Source organism: Otolemur garnettii, unplaced genomic scaffold, assembly GCF_000181295.1.
Source record: "Otolemur garnettii isolate 467f Iridium unplaced genomic scaffold, OtoGar3 scaffold00010, whole genome shotgun sequence".
Lineage (NCBI taxonomy): Eukaryota > Metazoa > Chordata > Mammalia > Primates > Galagidae > Otolemur > Otolemur garnettii.
Genome location: NW_003852405.1, coordinates 33,237,820 through 33,251,149, shown reverse-complemented (window position 1 = coordinate 33,251,149; position 13,330 = coordinate 33,237,820). Strand labels below are relative to the sequence as shown.

At 37.9% G+C, this 13,330-nt stretch overlaps 1 protein-coding gene across 1 annotated transcript in view; it reads right to left on the bottom strand.

Annotated features, from left to right (window-relative positions):
• Positions 1 to 13,330, bottom strand: part of NEGR1 (neuronal growth regulator 1) — an 811,656-nt gene that overhangs the window by 262,400 nt on the left and 535,926 nt on the right. The window contains exon 4 of the mRNA XM_003784223.3: positions 9,274 to 9,405. Within this exon, the coding sequence (XP_003784271.1) occupies positions 9,274 to 9,405 (132 nt within the window). The remainder of the gene's footprint in view (positions 1 to 9,273; positions 9,406 to 13,330) is intronic.

Sequence of the window (13,330 nt, the reverse complement as noted above, 5' to 3'; positions counted from 1 at the left end):
TGCTGAAGTGTAACTTTTCTGTGTAGCAGCCAGCAGGCAGGTTGCTGGGACTTCATTGTATTCACTATTAAACAAAAGCTCTTATTTTAGACAATATGTGAACGAACTATTTTGAGTGCAGCATCACTGCCCAGGATTATTTGTGTGATTGTTTCCTCTGTTCACTGGGATCACCATTTGTTGGTTCTTCGCTTCACTCCAGTGTCAGCCGCCCTCAAGGCTCACACCTGCGCAGATTCTGGTTACTCAGATCTTTCCTCCAGAACACATAGCCTCCCCATCCTCAGACTTTACTGTCTTTTGAAAGTCTTTTGAGTTTACACAGTTGATTGAAAATAACTGGGTTCCTTTTTAAATTTACATGGAAGCAGGCCGGTGTAATGAAAGTGGCCCAGACTAGGAACTGGGATTTTAAGATTCCATTTCTTCCTCAAAGTCTATGCTCTAATTTCCAAAGCTATCCAAGTCCACATTTTTATATCCCAGAGATGAAGGAATTTCAGTGATTCAACACTAGCTTATCACCTGTACAATTCTGTGTGTGCTTATATGCTTGTATTTATCCAACCCGCAGGATTTTATTGTCAGGCACTGTGCTAGGTTAGGAGGAATAATAACATACGTTAAGCCATTTCATGGATTAGCTCAGTTAATCCTCACACCGCCCCCTCTGTAGCTGAGGAGAAGGACAAAGACAAAACCTAACGACTTGGCCAAGCTTTCACGGCAGTAAGTGGCACAGCTGGGATTTAAAGCCTGGACCAGCCACAGAGCCCACTGGTTCTTGCCGCCACTGTGTTATATGCCTGGGAAATGAAGGCAAATCGGAGAAGTTTCCTTTCTCAAAGAGCTCACAGGCCACAGAAGAAGGAAGATGTGTCCAAAATCAGAGCAATGTGATCTAGCAACTCATACTTTTAACTTTTTCAGAGGGTCCACTGGAGTCAGAAGTTACCCTGGGATTCTTATGGTTGACCTGTTAGCTACTTACTAGATCATGAACCTTTTTCTTTCTTTCTTTTTTTTTTTTTTTTTGAGACAGAGTCTCAAGCTGTCACCCTGAGTAGAGTGTCATGGCATCACAGCTCACAGCAACCTCAAACTCTTGGGCTTAAACAATTCTCTTGCCTCAGCCTCGCAAGCAACTAGGACTACAGGTGCCCACTACAAAGCCCAACTATTTTTTGTTGCAGTTGTTTAGCTGGCCCAGGCCGGGTTCCAACCTGCCACTCTTGGTGCATGGCGCCGTAACCACTGTGCTACGGGAGCCAAGCCTAGAACATGAATCTTGATTAGTTCATCATTGCAAATGTACATATATAAATGTGTAGGTGTGTAAATATATGCGTATATATAAAATAAATATATACATGTATATGTACACATAATATATGTGTATAGTAGAACCTCTGTAAGTTGACCACCCAAGGGACGATAAGAAACTGATCATGTCCGGGCTACAAAAATTAGGTCAACTTCAGGATGTGGCCAATGTGGAGAGGTCGTCAACTATGGAGGTTCTGCTGTATATATATATATATATATATATATATATGTCTGTATGCACATGTTTGTGTATATTTGTATATATTAATAGATTTATGCATATGTAGAAAGAGAGGGAGGGAGAGAGTTGTTGTTTTTTCTTTCCTTACTTTAGTTTGGCATGGAGTCATTTTCAACCCTGAACATTTTACTCTGCTAGAAATTACTTTCTCAGTGCTGTCTAATGGCCACCATATATTACACCTATTACTTTATATGCTATTTTTTTGGAGTGATGAATGCCAACCTGGAAAGGATGACAAAGAAAACAAACAGACCCTCATCTTGCAAAACGTTTTACTCACGTATTAAAGTAGGAAGTTGTTTCACCCTTCACTTTTCAGAAGAGAAAGAACCAAAGTATGCCAAGGATGCCTATTTCATGACTTCTAACGCATTTTAGATGTTCATGAACGACAGGGAAAATGTCATTTGTAGGCAACTGTCACTCAAACTCCTCTCTTCAATGTATATGTTGGAGAATACATGGCAGTTATTGGGCACCAGATATATCAAGCAAAAACAGTCTTGGCATACTAGTCACTAATGGAAACTTATATCTCACATTTAAAGTGAAGGACCAATTATCTCTCCCTCAATAGAAAAAAAATCCCAAGTGCTCCTTCACTTTGCATGCTCCGTGACAGTTTTATTTCAGCTGAGGAACTATACGAACCATAGGCTTAAATCTGAATGTTTTATACCATCAAAGTCCCAAAGTAAAAATAAAAAGTTTCAATCTTAGCTTTCTATGGTCGTGTCAGGGAGGAATGTTCTGCTTAAAAATGGTTTGTTGTGTGATTATACACATGTCTGTTGTAGTCAACACCGTCAGGAGTTTTCCTTCAGATTTCCGAGCTCCTCGTATTTCTTTCATCTGGAATTATTCTCAGTGTTCTTGTTCTCACTCTTTTCCTTACCCTTGCTAGGGCAATGCAGATCTTCCGTTTACTTTCCATGGGGGCAGAAAATAAACGTATTTAAATTCATTTGGTTAATATTCAGATGTATCTCTGAATAGATCTAATGTCTCACAAAGAAGTTATTCTTATTTGATTCTGAAGCACTGGAACTAAGTACACCCAAGTCAATCTGTTAATCTGGCCCTGCCTTCCCTGCAGCGCTCACCCCTCCCTTCTCTCCCATTTTCTGGCCCTCTCCCCCTACACAGTAGCCACCTGAGCAAACAATGCCCTGTGCCCTGACTCCCCCGAGGCTAAGAAAATGATGCAGCTTCTATCTGGAAGACTCCTCTCCTCCTCCCCCTTTTGTATCTGTCAGTTTTAATTTCATTTTCCAAACTCCACCAGGGTCCAGGGCTCTTAGAATCTTTCCGTGGTAGGTCCAGGCTGTATTTGCTACATTGCTGATAGCCTTGCAGAGCACCTGAGGACTGGCTGATAAAGTGCTTGCCACCCTTTATTATAACCATGTGCTTCTTTTGTCTTGCTCTTACGGTAGATAATGAACTTGTCACAAAGTAGTATTCCAGGTCTGCTAGGGAAGCGTAAGTGAAAAAATATACGAATACATAAATGTAGAAGCACTGAAGTGTCTCATCATTCCTCTGAAGATAGTCAATAAAATAAATTTGATTTAGAAGACAGCTGTACGCATGTTGATGCTCTGAGTTGTTCCAAGGAAGTGTTAATTATCCTAAAAAGAAGCATGAAGTACAGCAGAGCAGCTAACATTCTAAGCAGCTATGAGTGATGAAGCTGATGGAAAGTAAACTTAGGGGCCTGAAGTGGGTCCAGGAATTCAAGCTCAGATGACCCTGAGCTCAAATAACCCTCTGTTTTCTTCTGGTCCCATGATAGTGCCTTTGCCCCACTCAAACTTTGACTTGCAGGGTTTCCCATGTTTTGAATATGACACCGCTTGTCTTTAATGTCTGCCGGTCCTAGGTTGGACATGTCTGCCTAAATCGCTCAGGGTTTTGTTGAAAACTTTGTGAACAGCCTAAGCAAACTGGTCACGTTTCTAGAAGCCACCTCCTCCTCGCCTTCCCCAGGAGCTCCTCATTTGGGGTTCCGTAGACTTGTACTAAGTTATACTAATTGGAACATTCTGTTCCACATGTTTGGAGCCAGTTAGATTGGAAGATAAAGTATATATTTGCATAAATGAATATGTACCAGATGCAGAATAATGCACAAAATGTACCTGTGATTTACTGGATGAAAACTCAGTTCACAGTGAAGCCAAAAATGGCTTTAGTCTTTATTTGATCATAGGAAGAATTCATTATATTTTACTCAAACTGTATGTACAAAATCATCAAAATCATTTCTGATACCAAATATAGTACTCAATATATGAATCTGTCATGAGTGAAAATTGAAATAACGTCTAGTACCCTTTTCCTGATCATCTATTTGAATATATATATATATATATATATTTTTTTTTTTTTTCCAGTTGATTAATAGCTTGTTTTTTATCCATGTCTTTTGGGTTATTGAAAAATCAGGGAAGTTATTAAATGTTTTAATCTTTCTACACCTCAATTTTCTTATCTGTTAAAAAATGGAATTAGTGCTTATTCTTTGGTGAAAGCTCTATATGAATGTCAAGTTAACTTTATTAAATCCACCTGAAAGTTTTGGTACAAAAAAAAAAATGGTATCAGAAGTAAATTAGCCAACACACCATCTACTAATTTTCTAGAAGAAAAACATTTAATTGTGCAGCAATTCTAATGCCTCTTTTCTAGTAGAATGACTCTCCTGGCAGAATCTAATCTCTTTAATAATTCATTGATTCCACAGGCAATTTTGGGGATGCCTGTCTATGGACCAGGTTCTGTTCTCAATGACAGGAACATACCAGTATCCAAAGAACAGGAAAACCCCTTACTACATAAAGTTTACATTGTAGGGTAATTTGAGCTTATATTCATATGTATGTATTTGTAAATATCAATATTTAAACATTGATAACAATCACAAATTTATAAATAAGTAATGTATTATTGCCTTGAATTTTAAAAAGTAGAAATCAAGACTCAGAGAGGTCAACTTGCTTTCCTAAGATCTCAAAGCCCAGTAAATTATGGAACTAAACCATATGTTAATCATTATAGTCAAGTAATTATTTTTGTTTGGACAAATGTCATCTTCAAGTCCCACATTTCCAAAATAGCAACTTCTACCTGGACGGAAGCATAGAAATAGTGGGGAACAAAGGCCTCTGTCAAAAGGGAATCCACCCGCTTTACTGACAACATTCATACAGGGCCGGGTCCTCCAGGGTTTGCTAATTTCCTAATACCTGAGATTCTTCTCCTCTGTACATATTTACATGGCTTCATCAGTCTACAGGACTTCCTATACCTTCCAGATGCCAGACTTGGCATCCAACAAGTCACCTTCCTGGATTTTGCAAATTCTGGTCTTGCTTTGTCTAATGAGACCTTCACTTGTTCCTGTTTTCCCCAATTGAACTGAATCCATGGACTTGCTGGAACATGTTCATTCTCCCAATCTGTAATTACCAATAAAAATTACGGGCCTAGGACCCACTAGGCTGCTGCTAAGGATGGAGTATGAATTCAAATAAAGCAGAATCCATTCAACATAAATCTGCCAGTTCCTTCTGGCTTAGCTAATCAACTGTTCCATTTTATTTTCTCTTGTTCTGTATGTGGATGTGAGTATGTTAATCTCTCAAGTTCTGGGTATGATAATTTTCATGATCTATTTTTTACCATTTTAGTTTGCTTTTCAATTTGACAAGAAATACATATATGCACATATTAACAAAGAGGAAAATACAGATGAATATAAGAATAATAATCGCCTACAATCCTCTTACTCAGAAATAATCCTTTATATGAATGCTTATGGATTTCTATCTATAGTAAGGCTTTCTGTAAATAAATCACAATGACCTGATTTATTCAATCAGCAAACCAGCTCAACCTACATAAATTAAGTCGATTTTATCAATCATCTCATCAAACTACTATTTAATTAAATTGAACAGAAATCCACATTAAAGTAGTTCAAATATTAAGTACGTGGTAAATATGATGTCATTGGCTCTAAGTCTTTATTTTCTCTATATAATGAATGTGGCCAATGTATTAGACAAATAGTAAAACATTAAACATTTCCAACTTGCAGGGAACCTAAATTTCTTTCTTGAATTGACTTAACCGAATCTATAAAACTTATGAAAATTTATTACATTTCATCTTGAACCTCATTTGGGAAAAGGGACAAAGTTCCTCTTCAAATTACAACTCACAAAGCTCCTGCAATTCCATCTGTACAATCAATATTGATTAATAACAAAGAAAGGAAAGGCAGCCTTGAACCTGGCAGGATGCCATCTTCAGGGACTCTGAGGTTACCAGGGGATGTGCAGTCCCATGCTGGCAACACAGACCACCGTGCTCAATTCTGGGCTTTGACAAACTAAAGTTTGTTATGTGGGCTTTGGCTAATTTCCTTTGGGAAATCAGTTCAGTAAAATCCAGAGGTAGCTCTCAAGTTTCGACTTTTAAAGGGATAAATTCACAAAATTAACACCTTATAAACCTTATCACATCCAGGAATATATAGAGACATACTCACACACCTTACACACCTTACATACATACTTGGCATCAGACTTGAACACAATTAGGATTAAACATAATCAGTATTAAACACAGTTCTTCATGAAATATTTAGGAAAAGGTGAGCTATCAAAGGCATGATACAGGGAGGGCAGCAGACAACCTGATTCTCTCAAATCATTTTAAAATCCTGTTAGTTTTTTTCTTTAATGTGAGAGCAGTACATTTTGCTTCTCTACAGTACACTGACTTCTGATGATGCTTCATCTGCCTGAAGCTTGTTAGTAAAATGTAGTCTGTGTTCTGGTTTAGAAAGCTCCTTCCCGTCTTTTTTTTTTTTTTTCCTTTTACTCTCCATTTTTCTTTCCTGTTTTCCCTCTTAAGTTAAAATGATTAGCCAACTCCTCTTTCCCACCTATTTGAAGGTGTCTGATACCCTGAAACAGCAGCAAAACCATCTTCTTCACCTGGTGGGCTGTGTCTGGGCTCTCCCTGAGACCTCCGGCTCCTGCCTTACATTGGAAGACAATTTTTTGTGGGTTTCCTGAATTTCTTTTCTTTTTTTCTTTTCTTTTTTTATTTTTTTTTTTGGACAGGGCTGGGTTTGAACCCGCCACCTCCAGCATATGGGACCAGCGTCCTACCCTTTTGAGCCACAGGTGTCACTCCCGGTTTCCTGAATTTCTACAGATCTTACAAGCAGAGACACTGACTGCTTTTGTTCTAGACTCTCTTTTCACAGTCTTAGAATATAGGAGTCCTTTTCCCTCTGGAGCAAAGGGCAGGTTGGTTTACAGTTCAGTATAATAAAGATAATTTCTTCCTTTGTGGCACAGAGGAAGTTTATTTGCTTTCATTATATAAAATTTGAGTTTCTTAAGCTCTGAGACATGTGTCTACAGGTGTCACCTATCACGTTACCCTATAATAATTGGGCCTTGAGAAACGAACGCAAAAACCCGACAATCCTCTGACTGGTGCTATTCCCCTGAGTCATAAACTGCCCTTTGCCCCTGTCTTCTGCCAGCGTTCATGAAAACCGTGGCAGCGCCTTCCCAGTTCTCTCATTTCTGTCCTTTTGCGGTGTGGGTGGACTCATCTCTCTACCCAGGCCCTTTGATAATAACTAATTTGGTTCTTGTGTCTTTGTATTTTACTCCTCACATTGCTACCTCCTTAAATCAACTTTCTCAGTCTAACGTCCTTACACGTTTAGGAAAAAAGAGAATCCGATTAAATATTAAATGACAATACATTAAAGTCAGAGGGATGTGAAGGCAAATGGAAATTCAAGAGAAATTGTACATTATACATGGAGTTGGGCCGTGCAAATCCGTCCAGCAGTTGTGTTCTCAATGTCACTGCTATCAGGCACATCATTGGAAAGACCTGTCGAGTCCGTGGGTTTGACCATGGGCTGCTCTGCGAGCTGGGTGCCTTGCTCATTTGACAGGTTTTATTCATAATGTTCACTGCTAAAAATATTCCTTCCTTAATAGTTCTTTCTTCCCAACCTTTTCCTTCCCAGCTCTCAAAATCTCCAACAAGCAAATTTGTGCACACATATTCACGTAGCATGGTTAGTGATAAAATGATGGAGAATTTTCCTTGTTTGTTACGTCTTATTTCAGAAAGTTCCAGAGGGATGAGCAGTATGTAGCCTCTGCAGCAAAAATCATGAGCTTCACTAGGAACTTGTTAAAATGCAGATTTCCAGACCATGAACCCAAAGGATTCTAACTATGTGTGATGTGGGCGCCCGGGAATTCTCCATTTTTAATGAGCATCTTGGATGATTCTGCTGAATACTCTATGAGAAATTCTGCTCCCCAAACTGACCCCTAATGTGGAATCATGCACATTTGCTCAGTCTACTAGAGACAGGTCAACCTCAGTGTAGACTAATCACTGACAAAAGTTAGTTGATGACAGCGATTTGCTCTGGCAGACAGCCTAACTGCGAGGAGTGCTTTGAAAGTTACTTTTTTGGCCCATGAGACTGAAAGACTCATCTTAATATGAAACAACTACTAATTAGTTTCAGCATATCTGGATATATTTGGAACAATTTCTTCTGATCTATGGTATAATACTATGCACACAGTATTAGCAAGGGCCATATACAGAAAGATGTATACATGGAATTTTTCAAATGAAAGTGGTAACTTGTAAATACTTTTGGTAAAATACTATCATCCCAAAGGTATTTTATTTGGTGAAGTTATACAGTATGAAACTTATTAAGATAAAAATAAATAATTTTTTTTTCTTAAGACAGAGTCTCACTTTATTGCCCTTGGTAGAGTGCCATAGTGTCACAGCTCACAGCAACCTCCAACTCCTGGGCTTAGATGATTCTCTTGCCTCAGCTTCCCAAGTAGCTGGGACTACAGGCACCCACCACAATGCCTGGCTATTTTTTGTTGCAGTTTGGCTGGGGTCGGGTGTGAATCTGCCACCGTTGGTATATGGGGCTGGCGCCCTACCCACTGAGCCACAGATGCTGTCCAGAAAATATTTTTGAAAAATAAAGAGACTATTGCAGTCATTACGTTAAGATCCTAAGACACACACAGGGTGTTATTGGAGAATATGTTGGGGGGTGTTCAGAGAAGGTGGGTGACATAATGACATTGGTGGCTCTGCAACCATCACCTCTTAATAAGGAAGCTCGTGGGGAAATTCTCTCTTCCTTTCCTCAAAATTTTCTGAACTAAGTAGAATTAAATCACCCAAGTAATAGAAGCCTCAACATATAGCTCTTATCTTTGAGTATAAACCAGCACATTTCGTTTTTACAAGGTTTGGTTGAGAGTTAAACACTAAAATTTGGTCCAAATGCACTCCAGGTGAAGCCGTCCCTGAGGGAAAATCAGCAGCTGTCTATAGCGTTTTCTGGATAAGGACACCACAGTTTAGACACCAAGGACTAGGGTGATGTTGGAAACATTTAAATCCGTGCATGAAACTGAGTTATTGTGGAATTACTTGGGACAACTGCTGTTACCTAAAACAATCTGACCAGTATTTTCACATGTACACATTTTCACTGTTGTTCAGTGATGACTGCTTCCTAAACAATGCAACACAAATGCCAAACAGAATTTTTCAAGGGCCTGTGTCATTTCTTAGAAGTTTTCTGAATAAAAGGTGATGAGACTTACAGTTGACGACGATTTTCACTTTTTTCACATCTGGGAAGGACACATCATTTTCCGCACTGCATTCATACTCCCCAGCTTGGTCCCTTGTAATTCCATAAATGTCCAAATATTGTCCATTTTCAAATGGTTTTGCTACAAAAGGAAAGACAGCATGTTTAATTGTAGCCGCCAGAGGCTTCATTCAAGTAAAACAACAATTGCATGACTTTGTACAAGATATTGCTGACAAAACAATTCCAAATGAAACTGGGGAATTATTAAATGCTTTGTTCTTCTATGTTCAGAGAAAAACTCAGAGAAAAAAAAAAGCAGTAGCACAAGGGATGCTGAAACAACTTTTTCCCCAGAACAGGATATACATGTGTTCTTTTTAATTGATTGTGGTCTTCTAACCTCTTCACACATCAAATAGAGCTCTGCACATTTCTGTAATTGAGTTCAACAACCTCTGAACAGTGTAGATGAAATTCGCTAATATGACTTGGTACATATTGACTTTCACACAGTGTGAGCCAGCAACTTGACACTTCACCTAACTAAATGTTGCTTTTCCTTGAGGGAAATTTCCTACCCATATTCAAGGTTTCAAGCCTGATGGCTTTATAAGCATATAGAATAAGGTGACCAGATGTCCCGCTTTTGGTGGGACAGTCCCTAATTTTAACAATTTGTCCTGCGTGGAACTGCATTTTTAAAAAGTACCGAATTTTGGAAAGAATGCACAACAAGCTAGGGAATGGCGGGAGAACGGGAAGGGAATATATGGTTTTCAGCTGCCATGTGGCTATTTTGCCATGATATGAGTTTTATATTATTTTTGTTAATTTTATAATGTTAAACTTTAATAATAACAAATAATTGTTGAGAACTGATTATCAAGAACTGCTTATCAAAGTTCGCATTGTTGATCAGTTGTTAGAATTCGACCACCATTGTTCGGACTTAATGAACAATGGCATTTTTTGGCATTGGCAACAACGAAAACATTTATAACTGTCTCTCAGGTGATACACATTGTACTGTGTGCTAGTGCTAGTTAAACAAGTGATGTCAACAAATCAGCTATTTAGATAATTTAGGTAAGTAATTTATTTATTTATTTCATGAATTTAGCAGACAGTACTCATATTTATATTTTATAGTGGCGGCAAAAAGTCTAGCGCCTGCCTTGAAAGTGACACTTACAACTTACGAGGTATCATTATTAAAAAAATATATTGATAAGGAAAAGGTTAAGTCTTGGGCATCAGGAAAAATCACAACAGAGAACAAATGGTTAGAAATATTTCATCATTTTGAAACAAACCATGCTCCATACAACAATGCACTAAAAATTGTGGGATATGCACTGTCCTTACCAGGAACTAATGCTGCGACTGAATGGGTTTTTTCTACAGTAAATAAAGTGTGGAAGTAAGAAAAATCACAATTAAGTGTTGAGACTTTGAAAGCCATTTTATGTGTGAAATATAATTTAACAAATTCTTGTGAAAAATTTCATGACCTTTTAAACAATGATAGCAATCTACTAAAAAAAAAATTCACTCAAATGAGAAATATGCCAAAGAATTAAATAATACTATACATATTTTTTAATGTATTATATTTGTAAATTGTACTTATGTTGAAATTAAAAATATATATATTACAATACTATTTTTGCATTCTATCAAAATTTTTGTTGCTCCATATAGACCAAATTTTTAATTAAGAACCCCCCCATCAATGGTGTCCTGCTTTACCAATGTTAAAATCTGGTCACCTTAGTATAGAGACATAGTCAATCATTGCAGTATTTCAATTCTAAAATTATTGATTATGCCGAGAAAAGTACACTGTATACAGTACAAATATCACCCAATGGAATATCAGAGAAAAACTTATGACTTGCAAACTAAGAGTTTAGTGGTCATTAAAGTAATTTCTCTTTACTAGTCAATATTCCAAGGAAAACATTCTATTTGACCAAAGATAGGAGCAGATTAAAAACATAAAGATATAATTGGAGATGAAAGAGTATTTTCAAGTGAATCAATTTTGCATAAAGGAGTTCTTTCTTTGATAATAGAATTTTTATTTACTTGTAAACAGAGAATCATTGAGTGGGATGGATTCTAATTATCCGCAGTATGGCAAAGAAAGAATGGGCCTGTGTGAAATTCAAGAGAAAAGCCCCCATTACCTTCTTGCACAAGCTTTGAAATATCCTATTTCAATGCCTACCACAAAGAGAGTTGGGAAATGAAGCCACACTGCCATTAAATGGTCTGTTTCCAAAAGTCAACATTACTTCTGTCTTCCTTTTACTCCCTTGCCAAAACTATTGTAATGATATAGAAGTTAGAAAACCCGTGATAGGATTAAATTTTAATGAATCACAACAAAATAAATTTAGTTGCCTCCAGACCTAAATTCCATGTCAATGATTTCCCCCCATGGGCGTCCTTGCCTGAGCCTGTACTAAAGACGGCACAAGTTGCCCTCCATGTGACTATAAAGTTTGCTAACAGTTTGATAACACTGAGTGTTTAGAATGTGTATGATTAAGTCATTTCTTTACAGTGTTTATCTGTCTGATCTCAAGTTGTAGAGAGGGGCGAGTTACAATTCCGAGATGTTAATTGGTTGACATGCTGTTTTAGCTATCCAGATATAAGCTTATAAAAGCAGCAGTTATCTTTAAAGTTCATAGTGCTAAAATCTGATTTTATAATAATTTTCTTAGTTCATCCTAGTTCCCTATCTGACTTCAATACACTAATGCAATATTTATTTTCTATTGTTTTCCTCTTAGTTTTACCCCTATAATGAAGATATTCTAGGCTTAAATGTGCTTTTAAAAACTACTAAAATAGAGATGGGATAGGATCTTTGTTCAAGAATTTTTTAAACGTAAGTTATAAAGACAGTTCTAAATATACCGTGAAGTATAGGGAACGCTGATATAGCAGATCAGAATTAAATGACTTAGTTGGGCAGTTCACACTGAAGGCAAGCACAGGTGAAAATATACCATGATGAAATCTTGCAAGAAGAAGTTTTGATGGTCTAGCTTATTATCAGCAATAAAATGTTACTGAATATTTTTACTTTTGTGTACTGACACTGATACAGGACAGGTGGTGCCAGGACATTAGCCCTGGTGGAGTTGATGCAGCGGCAGCTGGCAGAGAAGCCAGCGGGCTGCAGGGTGGGGGTTGAGGGAGTGTGGCTTGGGGGGGGTGTAGTAACCAGAGGGGCCAGACAACTGCTGGGGAGACACTCTCCCCTTGCACTTGGGTCTGAATGGGAAACCCAACCTTTTCATAGCCTCGTCAATTCATCTAAGTTTCCTAGGCCTGAATGAAAGGGATTGTAGCCATTCATTAACTGAGATCAGGCCTCAAACTGCTAAATGTAAGGCTAAGGCTGATTGTCACTTTAGAGGACCCGCCCACTAAACGTAACAGTTGAGTTCTGCTAAATAACCCCAGACGACTGTATAAACGCCTGAGCAGAGAGCCTGGAGAGAGACAGAGGGAGTCAGAGAGATCTTCCCCCACCTGGGTTCTCTCTGCCAGGATCTTTGGCATTTTTGTATTTTTTTCCTTTTTGGTAAATAAATCCTGTCTTACCACTGATCTGTGGTCCATAGATTCATTCTTCGAATCCCTGAGACCAAGAACCATTGAAGAGGAAAGTCCGGTATCAACACAGTTGAAGAAATGGTACTTCCAAAATTCATGCCTTTGATAACACGCATACATTGTAACCAATTCGAATACTCACCACTATTATTTCATCCTTAAGTAAAGTGCTAAGTATAATGGGTTGTGTGCTATTGTTTTTACAGTTTAAACATTGTGCAAACATGAACCATTGCTTTTAAATTATTAAAAGATAAAAATTAACACATTAGATTAATATGTCTGCCAAATAATCAAAAATCGTAATGAAAAGAAAGACAAGGCTCAGAATGTAACTAAGAAACGAGCATTTCATTTTTTCCTAAAGGGCTGAACGGCAGACTCTAAAATACTAAGAGCAACTGCAAGGAATTTTCTGACCTAGTTTAAGC